The 23,768-nt window shown below is 27.3% G+C and overlaps 1 protein-coding gene across 1 annotated transcript; it reads left to right on the top strand.

The window, feature by feature from the left end:
* The first annotated feature begins 869 nt into the window (after positions 1-869).
* Positions 870-23,186, top strand: LOC145831931 (pre-mRNA-processing factor 6-like). The gene is made up of 19 exons (XM_082939285.1): positions 870-986; positions 1,929-2,094; positions 3,040-3,252; positions 4,836-4,990; positions 7,090-7,225; positions 7,813-7,919; positions 9,042-9,186; positions 10,295-10,457; positions 11,364-11,530; positions 12,340-12,494; positions 13,882-13,964; positions 14,617-14,740; positions 15,062-15,229; positions 15,732-15,888; positions 16,958-17,119; positions 17,282-17,418; positions 20,906-21,109; positions 21,248-21,374; positions 22,754-23,186. Exons 1-19 carry the CDS (start codon positions 892-894, stop codon positions 22,904-22,906), a joined length of 2,817 nt encoding a protein of 938 aa, XP_082795411.1. The 5' UTR covers positions 870-891; the 3' UTR covers positions 22,907-23,186.
* Positions 23,187-23,768: the final 582 nt, after the last annotated feature.

Raw genomic sequence — 23,768 nt, 5'->3', positions numbered from 1 at the left:
AAGATAGTTTAAGATTTTTTTTAATATTCCAGGACAGGTTTTTCTAGATTTTGAATGAGTTTTAGTTGACTTAGTTTCAGTACTTTGATAATTTAAAACAAGTTTTGTTGAAGAACTTGATTTTTATTAAATTTGAAAAAACTTAGAAGATTTGAAAAAACTCCGGATGACTCATGTCAGTTTTTTTGACATGGTAAAACTTGAGATTATTTACAATATAGTTTTTTTTTTTAATAAAATAAAAATGCCACACACTAAGTATAACTCAGTAGAGCTTGAAATATTTGAAAGTCTCAGGATAACTCAGACTAACTTAAAGTTTTTTCAACTTGTATGACTTAGGCAATTATGTTTTTATATAAAAAATTCACGATAGTATTATGTTTGAACAAGCCATCTTTTTAAACTCAGTTATTTTTTATATTTATATATTATATTTATACTTTTTCAATAAAATATTGTAAATACTGTCAGTGTTTCACTAACTCATGAAAATATTTGCACAGTAGTTAGCTAAAAGAAAATTTCTGTGCACACTAGATTGTCAAGTTAATACATTTCTTAAAAAGCTACACTTTAGATATTAATTTTTTTTTATATGTATTTTTACTAAATAGATTTTAGTAAACAATAGGCAACTATTAAGAAATTTATTATAAGTTTGGATAAAAAATAATTATGATTTATGGTTTTCTAGCAGATACAATTTATTACTAAAAATTTCACAAAAACTTATTTAACACAAGTTTTTTTTTGAAATTTTAGAGGAAAGATATTTTTGACTAATTGATAGTTTTTACCCTTAGTTAAAAAGTTCTATATCTACTAATAAAAATAACTATTTATTGCAATCATCACATTTCAGCAAGATATTTACAAAAATTGATAGTTATGAACTTCAGTGGGGAAGCTCCAACACAAAAGAAAAGAAAACCTTGGCTTGGTCAAGCTGCACCACCTGGTTACGTGCCTGGATTGGGAAGAGGGTTTGTTTAAATTTATATTATGTGGCATTTAATTTTCAGATTGTTTTATCACTTGTAATTGTTTTAAAACTGTTAAAAACTATTATTTAATTTTACCAGTAATAACATGATATTTAGTTACATCATAAAACTTAAATGCCTAGAAAGCTGGTTATAGTAAGTTTTTAAATCTAAATTAGTGTTAAATGTTGGGTTTCCTAAAGGGGGATATAGCCCCTAATAACCCCTCTAAATTGTGTACTACTTTGCAAATACTTTAAAACCAATCTTAAAAGACTACATTTAATTGCCTTATAGAACTGTAAGACTTGAAAATTTACACAGGGTTGCCACTTTACCTGGAAAGCTTGAAAACCTGGAATTTGACAATTTAGTCAAAAAAAAAACTGGAAAAACCTGGAATTTGAGAAATTTAAAGAAAAACCTGGAATTGTAACAATTTTCACTTGTTGAGTTGCAAAATTTTGATTTGACTCAAATCTATCATATAAAAAAAAATTTTGTAATCATCAATTTTATCTTTTCAATGTTTTTATCCTATTAACAGTTTCTTACCTTTAACTTAACTTTAAACTATAAATATACTCATATATCAGTACTTTTAAAAACTTGGAAAACCTCGAAAAGTTTTTGAAATAACGAGTGGCAACCCTGTACTAATAATATTTTGATCAAATTAAATCAAAATGCATTCAGCTTTACATTAAATGATTTTTGATCTCAGTAATGAAAAATAAAGTTCAAATGATTCCTTTTTTATTTAGGTGTTGTTTCTAATGAAAAACATAATTTTTAAGAACAAAAATTTTTAGTTTTTAAACAGATTTTTAATGGTCTTTAACATTTTCAAGTTTAAAAATAGTATACAAGTTATAAGTTAATATTTACAAGCTTAAAAACTAAATAAAAATAAATTACTTTAATTTTTGTTGTATTTTTTAGAGCCACAGGTTTCACAACAAGATCTGATATTGGTCCAGCAAGGGATGTCTCTGATCCAACTGACGACAGACATGCAGCCCCTGGAATGAGGACAGTTGGTGATCAATTGAAGGCTAAAAAAGAAAAGGAGGAAGAAGAAGATTTGAACGATGCTAATTATGATGAGGTATGTTGTGTTATTTCTATTTAATCCATAATATTTATAGTACTTAAAAGGGCATGGGGGGTGGGTTAAATCTTTTTTTTTTCTCCAACGGGCTATTACTAGTATAAATGTTTAATATTTTTGTTTAATAAAAACAGTTAGTTGTTGCTATAATTTATTTTTTTGTTTAATAAAAGTTTTATTAATTAAGTTACAGTTAGTTCTATAAATCAATTATTGAAGAGGTTGGCAACACATTTATGAGCTAAGTTATTCTATATAGTCTTTTTTACAGTGTGGCCATTAAACCTGGAATCCTGCAAAAACCTGAAATTTGACAATTTAGGCTAAAAAAAAATAAAAAAAATTGGAATTTGAGAATAAAAACTGGAAAAACCTGAAATTTTAAACAATTTTTGCATGTTAAGCAGTAAAATTTTGATTTGACGCGAAAAATACATCATATAGATAAAAATGTTTTCTCATTCTCAAATTTTTTGTTTTATAAAAAATCTTATTTAAAATAGTATTACAGTATATTTTCAATGTTGTTATACAACTTGACACAATTTTTAACCTTAAACTTTACTTTAAACTAAAAACGTGTACTTTCAGAAACCTGGAAAAAATTTCTTAAAAACCAGTGCCTACCGTGTTTTTATTGTTTTTTAGTTTATGCCTTCCATTTGAAAATTTTTCAATTTCAATTGCTTTAATACTAAAATTTACTTAGGATTTTATTAAAAGGTTAAAAGTATCTATTAACTAAGATAATACTGTAAAATTAAATTTATATATAAATAATAAGATGTACTGCACTATGTCCTTAATAGTTATAATTTTTATAGTAAGTTTTTTTTAATTGTGTTTAACAAAAAAAAGAAAATTTTAAATAAAAACCAAAGTATTTTATTGATATAAAGTTTAAAAAAAAAAATCATGTCTATTGTATTTTCACACCTACAGTTTTCTGGTTACGGTGGAAACTTGTTCACATCAGCACCATATGAAGAAGATGACAAGGAAGCTGATGCAATTTATGAATCTATCGACAAAAGAATGGATGGCAGGAGAAAGGAGCACAGAGAAAGAAGGGAGCGACAGGAACTGGAAAAATTTCGTGAAGAAAGACCTAAAATTCAGCAGATGTTCAGTGACTTAAAAAGAGGTCTTTCTGAAGTTAGTTTACACTTGATATTGGCTTTTATAATTGAAGTGTAGTTGTTTTTGATACATTTAAATTTAGTAGAAAAGCATTGCTTAAAATAAGTTTTGTTAGCCAGTAGCAAAATGTTGGCTATATTCAGCAAAACTTTTTTTTTGCCATCATACAAAAAATAGTAATATTATACTGAATTCCGTTTGGTTTGATCTGGGGTCGAAAAACTTGGGTTTGCAGACCAAATAAGTATGTTGCCTAAAAAGTATTTTAAAGCCAAAATCTGTCTTTTTACAGATTAGTGAAAATAGATGGTTTTATGGTAAAATATGCTTGTAAATATGATCTTAATTTAACAGTGAGTAATTATTAGCAGAGTTCCCACTACCCTATAACTCCCTAGAAAAAAATTTAAAAAATATGTGAAAATTGCTAGATATCCCTATAAAATACGTTTTTTTTTGTAACAAAGCTAAAACAGTGACACCGCTTGGTGGAAAACACACAAAGAAGGTCATAAATATTCTTTTAAATCTAAATCTTTGCAATTCCAGTACAAAATTGTGACTATATGGCGCCACCTAGCAGATATTTTTTTATGATGAATACAATTTATCCGAAGATAACTAATTTAACTAAAATTAGAGCTCAGAAACCCTCTAACTTTCGTCTATTTATTAGTAAGCAGGGTTGCCACTTGGAATCCTGGAAAAACCTGGAATTTGACAGTCTAGGCAAAAAAAACCTGGAAAAACCTGGAATTTTGAACAATATCACTAAAAAAAACTGGAACTTTAACAATTTTCACATTTTCAGTAGTGAAATTTCAGTTTGACTCAAAAAATTTATCATATAAATTAAAAAAATTGTCATCATAGAATCTTTTTTTATTAAAAAACATCTTTAAAGTAGCTTTAAAATATCTTTTCAATGTTTTTATGCCATTTAAAACAGTTTTTTACCTTAAACTTAACTAAAAACTAAAAATAGACCCAAAAATGTGTATTTTAAAAAACCTGGAAGAAATTTGAAAAACATTGAAAATTTTTTGAAAAAACGAGAGGCAACCCTGAGTAAGACTGTGCTTATAAACGGTTAATGACATATATTACTTTATGTGCCTTAAAAATATGTTAGTAACGTTTAAAGTTCATTGTTTTTTTGATAATTTTTCTATAAATTTTCTAGATTTTATGGATTTCTAGCTAAGTTTTTTGAATAAATTTTAGTGGAAACCCTGTATTAGTGATTTATTAAATTATTTTATAAATTTTTTGATTGAAAAAAAAAAATTTACTGTAAATTATTAAAATAAGGCCGACCTACGGATTATGTTTTTCAAGGAAAAATCGCCCGCCATTTTTAGAATTTTTCTTATCTCTGGGTTAGACCGAAATAGCAGATTCTTTGATTGTCTGCCTGACGAGTTGTAATAAAAACTAAACTGGTCGTAGGTTATTTCAATAAACTTGTTAATTATTGTGTAGTGTAGTATAGTGCTGATTAAATAGACGTTTTAGAGCTTTTTATTTTTTGAGTCCAATAGTTTATATTAGTGTCATTAAAAACAAGTCAAAATTTTATTATATTTTTTTTTCATTAGGTCACTCCAGACGAGTGGAACGATATTCCAGAAGTAGGTGATGCTCGAAACAAACGCCAAAGAAATCCGAGATTGGAAAAAATTACTCCAGTTCCCGACTCTTTGCTTAAAAGAGGAATGGAGCAAAATCAAACAGTAAATAAACTTGATTCTAGGTTAGTTCTGGTTTTTTTCTGTAGTAATTTTTAATTGCATTAATATTGTTCAACATTTTTTTTTACCAAAATTAACATTGGCTCTTATTTGAAAGCTTAGAGTGTATACTAAAAGATACTTTTTATAGAACTTCTAAAATCAATTAACTTTTGACATTTAATTAATATTGAATTAACATTAACATTAGAAAAATAAATCTGATACATCCTTACAGAATCAAAAATTTCCGAAGCCAATTTTCTCTAAATTTTGAAATGTCTAATGACAGGGTTCGTGCGCGTCAGGCTAAATCAGGCTAAGTCAGGCTAAATCAGATTTTTTGAAAAAAGTTGAAAAACATCATGCTAAATCAATTTTTTTTTTTTAATTTGAGAATCTCAGTTTTTCTCAGTTAAAATGCTTGAAAGTTGTTGATGAAAAAAAATTGATAAATCATTTTAAGAACAAATTGAGATCTGAATTTATTTCTAAATAAAGATTTAATGATTAAACACAAAATCAGTCAGTATTTGTAAAAATAAATGCTTAAAACCTTTTGTTGAATCTCTGAAAATTTTTAAGAATCTTTATTATTTTGTTTTGAGTAGATTATACTCGTCATAATTATGAAAATTCATAAAAAAAAATACAGTTTAAACATTACAGTTAAGTTCAAAAACTTACCTGTTTCTTTGAATTTGTTTTCAGAGCTTAGTGAGTTGAACTGGGTTAGTTTGTAATTTAAAGGCTTAACACCAAATACTGTTTAGATTAAAACTCTTGGCAGTTTATTCATATGTTTTACTGTTTGTTTAAATTTATTAGAGATATTAACAACACTAAAACTTAGCTTTAAGATATAAGTACTAAGTTTTGTGGAAGTACAAGTTTTAGGTACAATTTATTTTTCTTTACAAGATCAAAGTATTAAAGGTTTTTTTTATTTATTTAAGTGTAAGCTTTTTAAATCTGATATGACATCAACAATCACTGTATATATTTAGAGTTTAGGATTTATTTTTATGCATCAATTTTAAGTATTATTCAAAATACTATAATAAACATTTTTTACTTATTTTAATACTCGTGTAGGCGTTTCATTTTAAATTTCAAATAAAACTCGACAATGCACGTCGTTTTATTATAAATCTTACGGCTTTAATGTTTTTACTTAGTGCTTAATTAAATTGAACAGATGTGTTTATTAATATAAATTAAATTTTTACACTAGTAATAGATTAGATATAACATTTATTTTAAAACTTATCACTGAATTTGTTATGTTGAGGGCATAGGGGGGTTAATCACTTTTTAACAATTTAATCTTATTTTATCTAGTTTAAACTCTAAGCTATGAGTTGCTTTTTGCATATTTTTAAATCTCAAAATATTTTTGAGATAAAGCTGGTTGAAGTCGGAGACTACATTAGTACTAATCAAGACCCCCCAATACCTAAAATGACTTCTAAAGGGGATTTTCTTTACTTTGAAAAAATGTCAAGCTAAATTGGTCTCAGTCAGGCTAAAAGAAAAAAAAAATCGCGCACCAATCTTGTAATGAGTCTATCTCCTTCTTCATTTTTAAAGCGGTTTATTTCAAATATTCAGGAGATGGTTTTCTTAATATTACAAGAAACTTTAGGAAGTGCATTTAAAAAATAATTGAAAAAAACTTTATGACCAAAATATAAAAAAACATTAACATAGAAATAGAATATATGTTTTCTAAGAGTTGTTTAAAATTTATTAAAGATTACTCTGAGAAAGTTTTAAAGTAATTGCTAAAAAACTGAAGTAGGAGATAGATTTTTAATGAAATAGTTTAATATCTAACTTTAAACACTTATATCTCACAAGTTACTTCGATTTTTAACAAGTGGTAAAAAGTAACTAGTAGCTTATTTAAGTATGTAGAAAATGAGACTAAATTAAAAAGAAAGTGTTTTACCCACTCTATGCCCTTAACTTAGTTTAAAAAAAAATTATGTAGATTTTTTTAAAAGTTAATTTATACCATTTCAATATGTTAGAGTTTTACTATCATATTAAATTGTAAGTTAGGTTTTAAACAGAAACCTAACTAAGTTAATGAAAGTAAAACTAAGTTTTAATCTTTCAGAACAATGTCAGGTTTCAAAACGCCTTTCCCCCAATCTGGCACAGAAACACCCTCTTGGTCTGCTCCTGCAGGAGAATTAGATATGAAAAAAATTGGACAAGCTAGAAATACTTTGATGGACATGAGACTTAGTCAGGTTTGATAATTTAATAAAATATACACTGTCTTACTGTTATAGCTTACTTTATTTTTTATAACTGATTTGAATTTCAAATATATAATAAACAAAATTTAGCTTATTTAATTGTATATTTAATTTTTTTTTTGCTGTTTATCATTAGTAAAAAAAATAATTGTTTTTGTTTTACCAAAATTAGAGCGAACTCCTAGGAATGTGCATAAACTAACATTGATTTTTACTTTACGCTTAATGTATGACGATTTAGCTACTTTTTCTCATTGTAAAACTCTTTCTAATTTTTGATAAATAGTTAGTTTTTTTATTAGTTTTTAACATCAAAATTTTATTTCAACATAGTTTTTTCAAGCAGAGGGCTAAAATTTTTAGAAAATGCTTGTTAGATGATTCCTTAATAATTTTTCATTTGTTAACATTTGGTTTAAATATAATTTAGTTGTTATGGTCAATATAAATTTAAAAAAATTTTCGTATGTTATAAGATTTAAAGTATTAGAAGTACAAAAAACTAAGATTAGTCGATTATTCTGTTTTGTTTTTTTTTGGTATTTTTTCAATGAGCTATATACTACAACAATTTGCAGGTTTCTGATTCTGTAAGCGGACAAACTGTTATCGATCCAAAAGGTTACTTGACAGATTTGCAGTCCATGTTACCAAAGTATGGTGGTAGCGTTGATGATGTTAAAAGGTTTGTGTGTAGTATCTAAAAATAACTAGTAGTTCATTAAATATATCTTAATTTGAGAAAAATAAAATGTATAGTTTTACTAGTTTTTTTGAGAACATTTTACCTACGTAATATTGAAAGATTATTGTTGTGCTTGACTCCTCTAAAGTTTAGACAATAATGATACAGTTTAATGTAAGGGTGGGCAACTTTTCATGTCGGCGAGCTAAATTTAGTAAAAAAAAACTTATTTGCGGGACAGACTTGTTTTAAAATATTCATAGCACGTAACTAAGTTATACTTTAAATTAAAATTCATAAAGCCAAGATTGGAATGAAACATTTTATGAATGAATTTTGTTGTATTCATAAACCATTTGCAACTTAAAATCATTATATTTCGTTTTAATAGATTTGATTAAAACTTAAAGTTTTTTAAATTGTTCTCAACTCATTGTTCAAAGTTAAATAATCTTTCAGCGTACTTTTTTATTACCTCTTATACTTATGCCATAATCAATATAATTTTTGACAAAAAAATGAGTTGGATTCGAAAGGCTTTAAATATAAAACAAAAACCATAGTCAATGAAATAATCTTGTAAAAAAAAACTAATATTGGCTTAAATTTCAACTAAGAGCTCACTTTAAATTGTTTTCACCGGAAAAGTACGTCGCAGACTATAGATATCTATTGTGTGCCATACGTTTCCCAAACTTAGTTTAAGGCCTTTTTTACAAAAACTAGCTCCGGTCCAATAAAATCATAGGAAAGAAATACTTTAGATGGCTTATTTTCTAAAAAAATATTTTTTTAAGTAAAAATCTATCTCCTCCTTCGTTTTTAAAGCAATTTACTTCAGATTTTCAGGAAACATTCCTTGCAATGTTACAAACATCTCATAGAAATAGGATTAAAAAAGGCCAAAACTAGTTGTAGTTTTTACCTTGTATGTGAATCCTATTGAACTCTAATTTTGATGCTAATTTCTCGAAATTAGATTTGGATTTTTAATACGATAAAATGCAACTGTTAGTGTAGCTGTCAATGTAAAAATAAAACGAGCTTTAGTAAATATTTTTTAATTAAAGTTACTTAAAGTTAAAACTAAAAGCTGAATCAAACGTGAAAAAATGCAAACAGAGCGCGAACTTTGATGAAGTCAATTCGTGAAACAAATCCTAAACACGCGCCTGGTTGGGTTGCCTCAGCAAGACTGGAAGAAGCTACCGGCAAGTTGCAAGCTGCCAGAAACATCATTATGAAAGCTACGGAAATGTGTCCTAAGGTAAAAGTTGTATATAAACTATTGTAAATACGGGTTTTGTTTAAGTTTAAACAGATAACAATGAATAAAAGACTTAATTTTTTTAATCATTGTTGTGTATTTATTTAAATCAGATATTCCAAACTTTTTTTTTCAAATGGCCCCCTTTAAAGAAATAAAAAAGCTATGGCCCCCTTAATCAATATTACTCAAGCTACCATTAAAAACACCTAAGACTTTTTTTTTCTCTTTATCATTAACTCAAGAATATCTAGTGTAAGTTTCAAATTATGACCTTATGGCTTCTTTACTGCTCATGGCCCCCTGAACATCTGTCATGGCCCACTTTGGGAAAGCCTGATTTAAATGCTTACCATTTATGCTGTAATTGTCTTCAAAACTGTAATTTTCTGTTGTTTTCCAACTTTGTTTTCTAAAACATATCTATTTACTTAACTTACTTCTAAGCAATCAAATGCTATTTGTCTTATTGTATAAGAAAATAAGAGTTTAAAACTTGTTATTTTATAATATTACTATAACTTAAACATGACCTTTTGTAAAAGCATTCAAATACAAACAATGGACCACAATTTGTTTATCGTCAATTTACTAGAAATTTTAAATTTTACTTAAAATGTTTTTTATTTTAATTTATTTTCTAGACTTAAAGACTAAAATTTCAAAGGTTACTAATCTTAAATTGTTTATTATTGTTAGAATTGTATAGCATTGTTATGACATGTTGATTGTTTTTAATTAAAGAAAACAATAGTTTAAACAAACCACAAAAATACTTTTTTTTTTTAAGGAACTTATAGTCAAAATTATATAAATTTCTGCACATAATTTAAAGTTTGATGAAGATTGATTTTAAATTGAAGGAGTTTTCAATAATAATAACCTGATTTTGAAATTTAACATTTCTCCTTCTATAATTTACTTAATGAATTATCCTTTCTATCTTAAAAGTCACTTTGAATTTCGAAAAGCAATAAAAAGTGTCTGGTAGATGTGATATAACTCTACAAAAAAAATTCAACTTGTAATAATAAGTTGAATCTGTTCTCCATGTAACCTTAATTCAACTAAATAAAAGTTTCTTGGTCTCATAAGTAAATTTTAACAGTCGGAACAAGTTTGGCTCGAAGCAGCACGTCTGCAACCGCCAGAAATCGCCAAAAGTGTTTGCGCTGCCGCAATCAGTGAAATTCCGACGAGTGTTGAACTTTGGTGCAAAGCTGCAGATTTAGAACAAGATAATACTTCCAAAAAACGAGTATATAGAAAAGGTTTGTTTAAAATTTTTGTTTAGTGCTTACATTTTCTAGGCTTTTTTTTTCGTAATGTTAATTTTTTTTATGTTCGTGTACTAATTACAGTAACCTATCAATAAGGTACGCACTTTGAACACAGCGTAAAAGTTCGTACCCAACCGGCAGTGCGTTCCTAGGAAATTTCAATCTTAAATTACCTACATTTAGCTGAATACGAATATTTTCTAAGCTTACAACTGACTATTAAAACAAAATTTCTCGAAACAAAAACTTTTATCATATAAATAAAACATAGTTGTAGAAAAGACATACAAAAAATTATATTCTTGAGTATATTTAGAAATATGTATTTATATTTTGGTTTATATTCCACCTACAAAGTTATTTTACTTAAGGAAATAGTTCTGATATGACTGTATTCTTAACTTATATAGTTTGCTTAAAAAACTTATTTTTGAATACATTTTATCTATACAAATTTCTACCTATAAAATTTCGACCGTATTATAAAAAATATAAATAGTTTAAAATTTACTTATAATTAATTATTTATTTTTCCCTAAAACTATCAACTATTATACAATTATTTTGTTATTTGGTCGGATAAATAACCTGATAAAGTTGCACTAATATAGTATAACATAAATAAATAATCTATATAGTATAAAAATCTAATGTTCAATGAAAAAAGTATTAATTCAATTTTGAACACAGCGTTTTTCGGCTAAAAAGTGTGTACAATACTGGCAGTTCGTACCTAGGAAAAGCGTACTTTGTTGGCAGGCTACTGAACTTTACAAACTGCTAAAAGTTTTACAGGAGCATGCGTTTAAATGTACTTGTGTTTATTAATAGTTATTTAAATTTTTCTACACTAATCCACACGTTGATCCAATTTTTCATCCGTTTGTTTTCAAACAGCACTGGAAAATGTACCGAACTCTGTGAAGTTGTGGAAGCTGGCAGTGGAGATGGAAGAAGCCGACGATGCTCGCATCATGCTCGGTCGCGCCACCGAATGCTGCCCGCACTCCACTGAACTGTGGCTTGCTCTTGCTAAGCTGGAAGAATACAAGAAAGCTAAGAAGGTTTGTGTTTTCAGTTAAAAAATCAGATTAACACAATAAAGGCATAGAGGGGTTAATCTCTACTTTAGAATTTTGTTTTAGTTGGTAGAGTTTTAGCTATGCTATAAATTACTTTTTGCAGCTTTTTAATATTCTAACCAAATTTTGAGATATAGCCACTTAAAGTCAGAGAGTGCAGTAGGTTTTTTATAGGAGTTAGAAAACTAAAACGGTGAATAAATAAAAATTACCAAAAATGCCATCCTACGTTTTTGAAGCACTTACTTCAAATTTTCAAAAGTTTTTTTAATATTAGGACCAAATTTTAGGGAGCTAATTTTTTATTATAGTTAAAAAACAAATGTTACTAAAATAAAGTAGCGTTTTTTTTAACAAAATAAAATATTCCGTATCTTACAAGTTTTTCGTAATTTATTAAATATTATAAATAAAGTTTAACAAAAACTGCTTAAATACTGTTAGAAGAGACATAATTTTAATTGAATATTCTATTTTTGCCTTTTTAGTTTGCGCCTTTCTTAAAATCCCATTGAACTCTGTAACTTTGATCTCTAATCAATTAAAAGTTATATAAAATTTAAACAATTAGTAAGTTTTGAATAGTAGTTTAGTTGATTATATAATAAAAACTAGAAAAAATAGATTTTTTTACTTTCACTTTGTACTTAACTTTGCCTAAATTATAAAAAAAATTTGATTCTTTATGCATTTTACTGTAGAAATCCTAAAATTTTAAAAGTACTTATTTTTATTGTATATACATTTATAAACTACCGAAAATTGCCTTAATTTTTTTAAACTATATGTAGGTACTTAATTCTGCGAGAAAAAAGAATCCATCAGATCGTCATATTTGGTGCACTGCTGCCAAGCTTGAAGAAGCTCATGGAAACGTTGATACCGTGCCAAAAATTATTAAGAAGGCTATTGAAGCCCTCCGACAGGAAAAAATTGATATAAACAGGTTACTTTTGTTATTGTTTTCATTAAATTTTTTTCTATACATTCTCATTACTTCTCTTACAATTAATGTTCAAAATATAGTTATTCAAAGGTTGACCTTGATGTACACCTTTAGTGTTTATTGCTAAGAAAAGTCAGGTCAAAGCATTTTAATCATTTCTCTTAATTAAATTAAATGTTTTTTTAAAGACAGGAGAGACTTGAAAAGTAATGCGGCTATAAGGTTTCCCCGTTCTTAATCTTTCAGATCCGATTGCAATTTTATTGATTAATTAATGTTAAGTATAATGTTCTCAGTAGTTAAGGAAGTAACCATGTTTTATTTCTCATAAGCCTTTTAATAATTCTAGTGGCAAGCATTCCTTAAGTCTCTGATTTTTATAAGTTCTGTTGTTGTCTTAAGTTTTAGAAAACCAACAAACATGTATCTCTTTTGATGAAATATCAGTTTAAGCCTTATTTTCTCGGTATTCTACTACTTCTGTTGGGCCATATTTACTATTAAAAACCTTACGCGGGTTATTATAATGCTGGCCTTTATGTTTAGTCGTATTTGTATAATAAATTGTTTGAATTAAGTTTCTGCAAAAAAAATCAACTCATCTTTATATAATCCCTAGGTTTCGCAACAACACCAGAAACAAATAACAACTAGCTAACTAATTTTATTTTTACTAGCAATTCTGAGGTTAATATTATTTAGAATCATATTTTTATTCATTCACTTTTTTTTTCTTTCTCCTTTAAATTAAATTTAAAAACTGTTTCCCTTATTCAGGCCCCTGCATCAAACTATTATTAGTATTAAACTTACATTTTTCTAGTCACAAAAAAAGTTTACTATTTTTTGTTAATTTTTGAATTATAAAATCAGGGTTCCCACTTCCCTATAAACACTTTCAAATTTGAAATATTCTGTAAAATAAATTACGTCTTTTTGGTTGGTGATTGAAATTTGAAAGCCAAAACAGTGATACTGCGTGGTGAAAAACACAAAAAATTTTTTTTTAATGTTTTTTAACTAAATCTTTGCAATTCCAGTACAAAACTGTGACACCATGGTGCCACCTAGCGGATAAAAGCTTTAAGACTGTGCTTTTAAACGGTTAATGACATATTGTACTTTATGTACCTTGAAATTAGTTTGTAACGTTTAAAAATACGTTTTTTTTTTGATAATTTCCCTAAAAATTTGCTATATTTTATGGATTTCTCTATAAATTTAGTGGGAACCCTGTAAAATACAAGTTCTTTTTTTTATTTGAGTCAGTTTTACAACAAGTCTAATGAAAGTTTACGGTATAGTTAGATTTATTATTTTAATGTAATTTAATTTGCTCTATAACTATTTTATATACTTATTTTAAACCACTTTTTTTTATTAACAGAGAACAGTGGTTTGAAGATGCGGAAAGTTGCGAAGCTTCAGGATCCGTGAAAACATGTCAGGCAATTATCTCAAATGTTATAGGTATTTATTGCTAATTATAATAAGACTTTTTTTTATTTTTGATAGATGTTGTACACTTTAAAAAACATCGATTTATAAAAATAAAACAGTATATATTTTTATCAATAATAGTTTTTATCTACATATATATAGTGCGAAAATTTTTTTGCAAAAATTAAACTCTGCTTAGAACTAACAAACAAAATCAACTAATTTTTAAAAAGTGAATATAAACTTTCGAAATTAAACTTAATATTACTTTCAAAATTTAACAAGTTTTTTAAGTTTAAAAAAAACTTTCAAATTTTTATAAATTTAGAGTCACTTGTTCAAACTTTGTACATTTTTTATGTTAGATCGAAGCAAAATAAAATTTTTGCTTAAAATTTAAAAGTACATCATAATGTTTTTAGGTTAGTTTACTACTTTTTTTGTATGCTTTGAGTATTTTAGTTTTCAACTTTTAATAGCAGTGGGTCTTAGGAAAAAACAATTATTCTGTTTTTATTTAACTTATTTTTTTGTAAAAAATTTAAACTAACACATATGTATTTAAAATAGCTGTTTTTGTACTGAAGTTATAGTTCATAAAATACTTTTATATTTACTTGATTAAAACTCTTATTTTTTGTTTACCGCTTAAAGACTGTAACACCGAAACAACTTCAACCAGGCATCAACATCGAAGAGGAGGATAGAAAGCACACCTGGTTGCAAGATGCCGAGAGCTTCATCACGAGGAAGCGGTTCGAGTGCGCCAGGGCGATCTACGCGCACGCACTTGCGGTATTTCCAAGGTTAACTCACACATAGTGTTACGAATAAAAATGCATTGAAATTAAGTGCAGCAAGTTTTTTGATTTCTTGAAACCCATACTAGTAGTATGAAGTGCATTTACATAAGTTTTGTTTAAAATTAACGATGATTCATTTTATTGTTTTCTTCGATTGGTAATTTAAAAAATACTTATCTTGTTAATGTGTGTACTTATATAATTTTAACAACAATACAACTAATTTTAAAATGTATGTTTTCGTCTAGTAAATTCATTTAACAAAGTACAAAGCAAATTATTTTTCGTAAGTTTACGGTTTGAAGTTTTCTTTTATATATACAGTAAGAAGTCAATATGGAGAAGAGCAGCATTTTTGGAAAGCAATCACGGAACCACGGAAGCTTACGAAGAGTTATTGAACCAGGGAGTGAGAAGTTGTCCGGATGCAGAAGTTCTGTGGCTGATGGCGGCTAAAAGTAAATGGATGGGAGGAAAAGTTGACGATGCCAGGTAGTAATATTGTTTTTGTTTTTAAACACGTTAAATTGTTATCGTTTATTTGCTCGAATTCTTTTAGTTATTGATTTGCAGTGTGTACCTCCAAAATAATCAGGTGTTTAAATTGATAAGTAGCGATATTTTAGCTATATTTAGCAAAACTACAATGTTTTCGCCATCATAAATAAGTGTTGAAATCGCACTGAAAAATCGCTATTAACAGTTTCTGAGGCAATCAACGGCCGATTTTGTCCTTACGAAGAGTCAATAAACAAATGTTTAAATCAAAATAAAGAGGTATTAGCATTGAATCATCCGTTTTTGAGCATAGCCAAGAAAAAATTGATGCGTCTAAATCGTTTATAATTCAGTGTCTAATTAATTTATAGTAGTAAGGACGAAACCGGCCGTAATTTCTTTTGGAATCTCTTGTTGATGGTTGTGCGATGCAGTTTAATGCTTGATTTTTTTATTTCAAACAATCACCATATTAACACTAAATTTATTTTTATAGAATTATCTTGGCTTCAGCATTCAAAGCAAATCCAGACAGTGAAGAAATTTGGCTGGCTGCAGTCAAGCTAGAAAGTGAAAATAACGAGCACAATCGCGCCAGACTGCTTTTAGAAAAAGCAAGAAGGCAAAGTTGTACGGCACGAGTGATGATGAAAGTTAGTTGTGAAATATATGAAATAAATTTAATTGAATTAACTTCTTTATAACTACCTAACACTGCTAAACTACTTTGCTGTTTTAAAAAATCTTACGTAAGAATACTTAATTTATACATGCTATACAACATATAGATATCACGGTTATTCATGGAAAATTAATTTTTAAGGTTCAGCATGTATATTTAAAGTGATTTAACATAGACTAAATGTGTGATGCAAGTACCACGTGTTTAATAGAGTTTTTATTTGTGTCATTTATGAGAGTTAAAAACTATACCAACTGCTTGTGGTACTCTTTTGTTTAACAATCTTACATTTTCATTGAAGCCATATATCAAAAATAACTTGAAATTGAAATACATCCGACTCTTTTCATCATTAACCATTCATCTTTAAACTTTAGAAAAAGTCCATGAATAATCTTTTTAAATTTCAATGCAAAACTTTTTGATATTTTGGAAATAAAAATTTTGTTTTGAAAAAGCGACCCATTTAATTTATTTAGTTTTTCTTGATAAATTTTAATGTTTTTAATATTTTTTCAATGTTTTTTGAGTTCCAACATTCAATGTCTTTTAAACTATATAAGGAATGTTTCCTAAAAACTAAATGTCTCTAGCTCAAAAATTGAAAAAGATTATTTTAAATAAATGTTATAATTTCTGAAAAAAATAGAAAATGAAAAGTTTGCACCTCAATACGCTTGTATCGGAAGCTTTTTACAAAAATTTCAATGTCTTAAAAAAATAAAATTTTCAAACTATTTAAAAACTGGCTTGTCTTTTATACTCGAGGTTTTATATAAGAACCAATGTTAATTAAAAAATGTTGAAAGCCCCTTGGCCTTATTAAAGACTGGAATATTTTTTTTAATATCAGTTATTTAAAATAATTGATTCACTATACCATTTGACATGATCAGATTTTAAGTAGTAAGCAGCTATTTATATATACCTGGAGGATCTCTTAATAAAACTATATTTTGAACAGTTATTTATATATATAAATAAAATGAACATATATTAAAACATGTTAACTTTCATTCAAACATAACATAAACTTTTAGTCGGCAAAGTTGGAATGGTGTCTAGGTAACATAAAAGAGGCAATGTCGCTGTTAGATGAAGCCTGTGACAAGTATCCCACTTTTGACAAACTACACATGATGAAAGGTCAGATTTATATACAGCAAAGAAAAATTAGTGAAGCTAGAGAAGCTTTTAACAAAGTATGTTTTTGTTTATTTTTTTACTTTCAAGTTTTGTTTTCAATTTCATCAATATAAATACTCTACTCTATACTCTTAAAATCCACATATATTGAGAACATAATACTTAAAGACTTTTTTCTATGTAAACAATTCACAATAAATCTTAAATTAAAACTACAGGGCCTTGTAAGGTGCCCTCACTCTGTTCCAATGTGGATTCTGCTGTGCAGACTCGAAGAAAGCCAGAAGAGAATTACGCGCGCAAGAGCTGAAATTGAAAAAGCTCGCAAGAAAAATCCGAGGAGCGCTGATTTGTGGTAAGTCACTTTCGATTAACTTTAACTTTACTCATTTGTTTGTTACAAGTTTCATTGTTCTATTATATTCGGTTAAGGGCCTTGTTGAAAATCGATCTGTATGGATGATTGCTGTGCAAACCGTGATATTTAGTGAGTTTCTGTTTTAATATGTTTTAATTCAGTTCTATTTGCCTTACTTTAGTTTAGCATACTTACGTTTATTGAAATATTAAAAGATAGTTCATATTTACTATGTTGAGGGTTGGCACTTACTCAAGCTACTAAGGTAACTAAGGCTATTAAAAATATTAAAGCTGAGGTTAACTGAGACTAATTCTAGCTATTTTAAACTTTTTTGTAAAACTTAGGCTGACTTTGGCATATTTGTTTTTTTTTTTCGCAAACTTATGCTGGTTTGGATATTTTTTCTAAATCTTAGGCTAGTTTTTTATAATTTTGAGTCATATTTTTATTTATATTAAGTCCTTTTGTTATTAATTTAGAAATTTTTCAGTTTTTTGCTCACTATTTTACTCATAAACTTAAGCTGACTCAAGCTGGTTTTTGGTATCAAAGTTGGCTTTTTTCTCTCAAAGAAAGGCAACCCTGTCCGCTTTGTTATTCATTTAAAACAGCAATTAAAAGCGAAGACTGAAGTGGACATTTAAAAGTGTGTAATTTAATAATTTAGTATTAATTAAAGTTTTAGAATACTTAAAAATACTTATTACAAATTCAGGAAGTTACTAAGTGTCATTGTTGAACGGGTTATCAAACTGCGTTTTGCTCATATGAACTAATGTTTTTCAATATATGAATCTTTAAATTGAATTGATTCCTCTATTAAATCTGCGTACACCACAAAAAAAATTAGAGTATACTGAAAATCTGCATTGTCTAAATGTTTCAAAAAAATTAGAAGATTCTATAAAATCATTCTATAGAAAAAGTTTGGTTGCTTAATTATTGCAAATAACACTATGCTTATAATTGAAATTATTAATAGCATTATTTATTTTAAATCAAAAAGTTTTGTTGTTGACACAAGTTTAGTTAAGTTTTTTCGTAAAGCACTAAAATAAATGACTAAACAAAAAACATACATGAACAATTGTGATAGCAAATCATATATCTTATAGGTGTTAAATTATTAAATTTTTTGAACTCGTTAATAGTTAGTTATGTTTTTTTTAAGTCATTGTTTTGTTATTAGTATAGTTTATGCATGACACCTACCACCATATAAACATTTAGGATACCCTAAGAAAGTCTGGCCATTATAAAAGTTTGGAAAAGTATAAATTAAAAATAGTCATGATAAAGAAAAGAATCCACAATTTTTTACCTCGCAGCGGGACTTTATTAATGGTATATACATGTGTATTATACTTATTTTCATTGGCTCATAATAACATTATGAATTTTAAAATAAATACATACTTTTTGCTGATCTTAATTTATTATTTTACTAGATAATTTTTAGTTTTTGTAATAACTTACAAATGTACAAATGAAAGAAAATTTAAAAGTTATAAATATAAAGCTGGTAGTATTCTAATTATTCTTCTGTGATTTATATCAGGGTCAGAAGTTTTGTATTAGTAACAAACCTCATTTATAAAAAAAAGTCTTTCGCGGGTCGGATTTTTAAGAAAAGTAATCTTCGCAGGTCAACATAATTTTAAAAATTATGCGAGAGTTTTTTTTGAAATCAAAGTTGTAATTAAACTAACATTACTGTTTGTTTAATATAATCCAAATTAAGACCATATTTGTAAATATGTACTAAAAAAAGCATAGTTTTTGAAGTTTTTCACAAATTAATTTCAGCTAAAAGTATCAGGGTTTACAAATAATCTGGAATTAGAAAATTTAGGCAAAAAAAAAAGAACTTAAGAAATTTTGATAAAAACCTGGAAATACCTGGAGTTTTAAACAAAATCACCAAAAACTCTGGAATTTCAAACAATTTGACTTGTAAACTTATGAAATTTAGATTAGATACAAAAAGTCTATGATTTTTCTTTTTGTACTATTTATAATTTTTTATAATAAACCATATTTAAAGTATCTTTTCATTATTTTTTTATTATTTAAGACAGTTTTTTTCTTTAAATGTGTTTTTATACCATAAGTAAACTGAAAACTTGTATCTAAAACCTGGAAGAAATTCAGAAAACCTGGAAGAAGAATCCTAAAAACCTTTGTCCACCCTGTGTATGTTTCAGGTCGGACATTTTTGTTTTGCGGACGAAACTTGTCCGTGAACCGTAGTTTGTTGACCCCTGGTTTAGACTAGTAAAACCTTTGAATTTACCCCAGGGTTTAAAACAAATAAAATCTAAAACACAACTGCTTACATTGGTCAGGATAAGCAATATTGGTCGGGTAAACTAATGTCTTCATTTTTTAATTTTTCCTAGAACTGTTACTCGTGGTTGTTAAAAGTACCATGGTCGATTTTCCAATAAGTTTGAATTCAGAGTAAAAATTATAGGTTTAAAATCAAATTATGTGAATCAAACAAAATAGGTTTGTTTGCTTGAGGTTTAGTTGCTACAATTTGACTTTTAAAGCGTGTTTGAATTTTGATCATGTTAGATAATAGTGTTTTTGAAGCTGTATTGTGTGAGCTCTAGTTTTCTAGAGTATCAAAGTCAACATAAAAGTGCAAATCAATGTTATTTTTGCCTCTCCCTTGTGTAATGTTAAAGAGAACTTAAAAAAATAAGATATCACCTTCAAACGGGATGGAGCTCCCATACAACGGCAACAAAAAACAAAGTTTGGTGCAGAGACAATTCTGTGAGGTTTTGGAGCAAGGAATTGTGCTCTCCTTCATCGCCGAATTTCATCCCAATGAATTTTAGTGTTTGGTCCATGTTAGAAATTAAAGCCTGTAAGTCACGACACACAACTGCGAGTCTTTTTAAGGTCATTGATTAAAGTTTTGGGCAAAATATCGCAGAAAAAGCTGAGAACAGCAAATGAGAGTTTAAATTGTTGATTTAATCGAGTAATTGTTGCTGAAGAAGGGCATATTAAAAATAGATTGTTGGATTTTTTGCGAGGCTTTTAAGTAGAATAGGATGTTTACAACTTTGTTTCCTTAATAAGTTTAGAAACAGTTGCAGTTTATAGTTAAAATTTTTTCTCACGCTGTTTATTTCAAAAACTTTATATTTTTAATCGTTTAAAACCTTTCTGTTTTAGGTTTAAAAATAGTTGTTATTGTTTGCAGTATATGAAGTATTAGTTTGTATTTTTAATTATTACTAAGACAAGACTTATATAAAAAAGCTTAAATCAGTCCAGGACACAGTTAATTTTCATTTTTGATTATTTTTCTGAATCAATAAGGACGGATTATAAATCTGAAAACGTTTTGAACTTATGTAATATGCAATTAATTTGTAGATTTTTCATAACTATGTATAGATTTTTTCTAATTATTATTAAGTAAATATAATTAGTGCTTTCTATTTATATGTGATTTTTTTTACAGGCTGTATTCGGTTCGTCTTGAAAAACGTGAAGGTAACAGTCACTATGAGTCGCTGTTGGCCCAGGCTCTGCAGGAGTGCAGTGACAGCGGGTTGTTGTGGGCGGAAGCAGTAAAGCTGGAGAGCCGGCAGGGAAGGAAGACGAAATGCATGGATGCCATGAAAAAGTGTCATGGTGACGCTTATGTGTTGCTGGCTGTTGCAAGGTTTGTATAATTATTGTTGTTTTGTATAGTTGCTGTTGAAAATTTAGTATTGTTTTATGTATAATTGTTATTATTTTGAGATAAAATTTTATTTTTTCAAATTAAAAGCTATTAAAACAACGAATGAAAAATTTAAAGGTACTTTTGGAGTGTTGGTCAGGTTGAAAAAGCAAGAAGCTGGTTTTCGAAGACTGAAAAAATTGACCACACCATAGGAGATGTCTGGGCTTACTACTACAAGTTTGAACTTATGCACGGCAATGAGGTTTATTTTGAGTAGTGATCCACCATATACAGATGTTTTTTAAATCGATACCAATATATTTTTTTCAAATTAATGCTAAATCACACTTCGAATACTAATTGTTAGTTGTTTATTACCTACTATAAGGCTGAAAACTTTTTTTTGTCAATCGGTTAGATTTACCAGAAAAGTCTTTTCCAGGGTTGCCAAAAAACCTGGAATTTTTGACAATTTTAGTAGTAAAGTTTGGATTTGACTAAAAAAATCTATCATATAGGCAAAAATATTTTGTCATTATCAATCACTTTTTTATTAAAAAATATATTTAAAGTAGCTTTAGAGTATCTATTCAATGTTTTTATACTATAAAACGATTTCTTACCTTAAACTTAATTTTAAACTAAAAATAGACTCCAAAATGTGTGCTTTTAAAAACCTGGAGAAAATTTTGAAACCTGGAGAAAATTTGCCAAAAACCTGGAATCTTGTAAAATGTAAAAATTTGAAAACAACCTAAAATTTTGAACAAAAACCTGGAAAAACCTTGAATTTTAAACAATTTTCACATTCAAAGTAGTGAAATTTAGATTGATTGCAAAAAATATTGCTATAATTTTTTTTTTATAAAAAACATATTTTAAGTAGCTTTACAGTGTATTTTCAATGTTGTTATACTATTTATGACAGTTTTTACCTTAAACTTAATTTTATATTAACAATTGACCAAAAATTTCACTTATGAAAACCTGGATGAAATTTCTCAAAAAATTTTTGCAACCCTGTCTTTTGCAAGCCGGACATATCAAAAAATCAAACTTGTGTGGCCACGTAGTTTTCAAAAACTATACTAAAAAAGTTTTAAGCTTTTAAAGCAGGATCATATTGAAATAATCATTCAATATGCACTACTGTACTGTTTTATAAATTTAGTTTGTTTTTTTTTTTTCATTGGCGTTTTGTTTCTAAAGAAAACAACTACCGCTTCCTTTTTTAAATTAACTGGGTTCGGATCTATTTTTTAAATTAAGATCCTTGAACCAGGTAGATCTCTAGTTTTGATCTATTTAAGTTTTAAATTATGCTTTCGATTCATGTTAAAGAAAGAGTTTCGCTGTAATAATAAATAGCCAATTTAATTTAATTTTCATATAGTATTGTCATTCAACGTCTATAATATAAGGTATTATCCCTAACACTACCTGATAGACATTATTAAATTTTTTTGTTTTCCAGATGCAGTCTTATAACTAACCACTGCTGGTACTTTAATGTAGTTATAGTTATTTACTTTTTAAGATCATTTAGGCATTAGTAGAACTGTATACTCACAAAAAATATATATTAATAAAATGAAAGTAATAAAGCTTTGTTTAGAAAATTGTAACTGTTTATTTTCGCAGGAACAACAACAACTAGTTATGAGGAGATGTGTTCAATCTGAACCTAGCAAGGGGGAAGTGTGGACGAAATTTTCCAAGGACATTGCTAACTGGAAACTCAAAACCCGTCATTTGCTTCCCATAGCTGCAAATTCTGTTTCAGCTACATTTTGAACCTCGTTACTTATTAGTATTTTGTGCTTAAAAAGAAATAAAGTTTATACATTCTGACATAGGTAACAAATTAGAGCCGTTACCAGTTTTGGTTTTTTTATATTACAAAGTGTTTTTAAACATTGGAACTAATTACATTTGACTGTCTAATAATTATACTTTATCTTAATTTAGTGCATTTATAAGTTATAACGGTCAACTTCATGTATGTAATTTTTTTTCGATTAAAGACCAATGTTCTTTTAAAATTGCAGCTATGTTTTTCAAATAAACAAAATTCAAGCAATCTCGACATTATTTATAAATATACTTAATGGATTTTTTTTTCTCATCAGCAAAAACTTAGTTTTCAAGAAAGTTAAATTACATAGTTTTTTTACAAATTGTAGGTTATTAAATACTACAATTCTAATTATTTTTAAACATAGTTTATATAAGTTAAGATATAAGATAAGAAAACTATAAATAAAGTTTAATAGAAATTAAGTTAGTCAGTCATAATAGATTTTTTCTAAATGGATGCGCTTTTTTTTACTGAATAGTACAAATTGAATTAAAATTTCAATCTTAATAATACTTTATACACAAGTATTACACAGAAGTAAATTTTTTTCACAGTTTATTTTACATAGTTTAGTCCTTTATGGTTTTAAAGGCTTTACTAAACTTTTCTTTAAAAAAGTTCACTGAAAAAATCATTAAATTTTTTTGTTGAACATTGTTTAACAAACTTACTTTAAGTACAAAACTTTTAAGATTGATAGTCTAACTACTTCAAGTATTTTTCACAGAACATAAGAGTTAGAATGCAATAAAGGTTCCAGACTTACTGTCATACTCATAATGCACTACAAAATCTAAA

This window comes from Thalia democratica, chromosome 3 (genome assembly GCF_965202585.1).
Source record: "Thalia democratica chromosome 3, ktThaDemo2.hap1.1, whole genome shotgun sequence".
NCBI lineage: Eukaryota > Metazoa > Chordata > Thaliacea > Salpida > Salpidae > Thalia > Thalia democratica.
This window is presented reverse-complemented; position numbering and strand designations above follow the sequence as displayed.

Coding starts and splice junctions, on each gene's coding strand:
- LOC145831931 (XM_082939285.1), top strand. CDS start 892: ATGAACTTCAGTGGGGAAGCTCCAACACAAAAGAAAAGAAAACCTTGG. Junction 10,458..11,363: donor AAAACGAGTATATAGAAAAG/GTTTGTTTAAAA, acceptor GTTTTCAAACAG/CACTGGAAAATGTACCGAAC. Junction 15,230..15,731: donor GGAAAAGTTGACGATGCCAG/GTAGTAATATTG, acceptor TTATTTTTATAG/AATTATCTTGGCTTCAGCAT.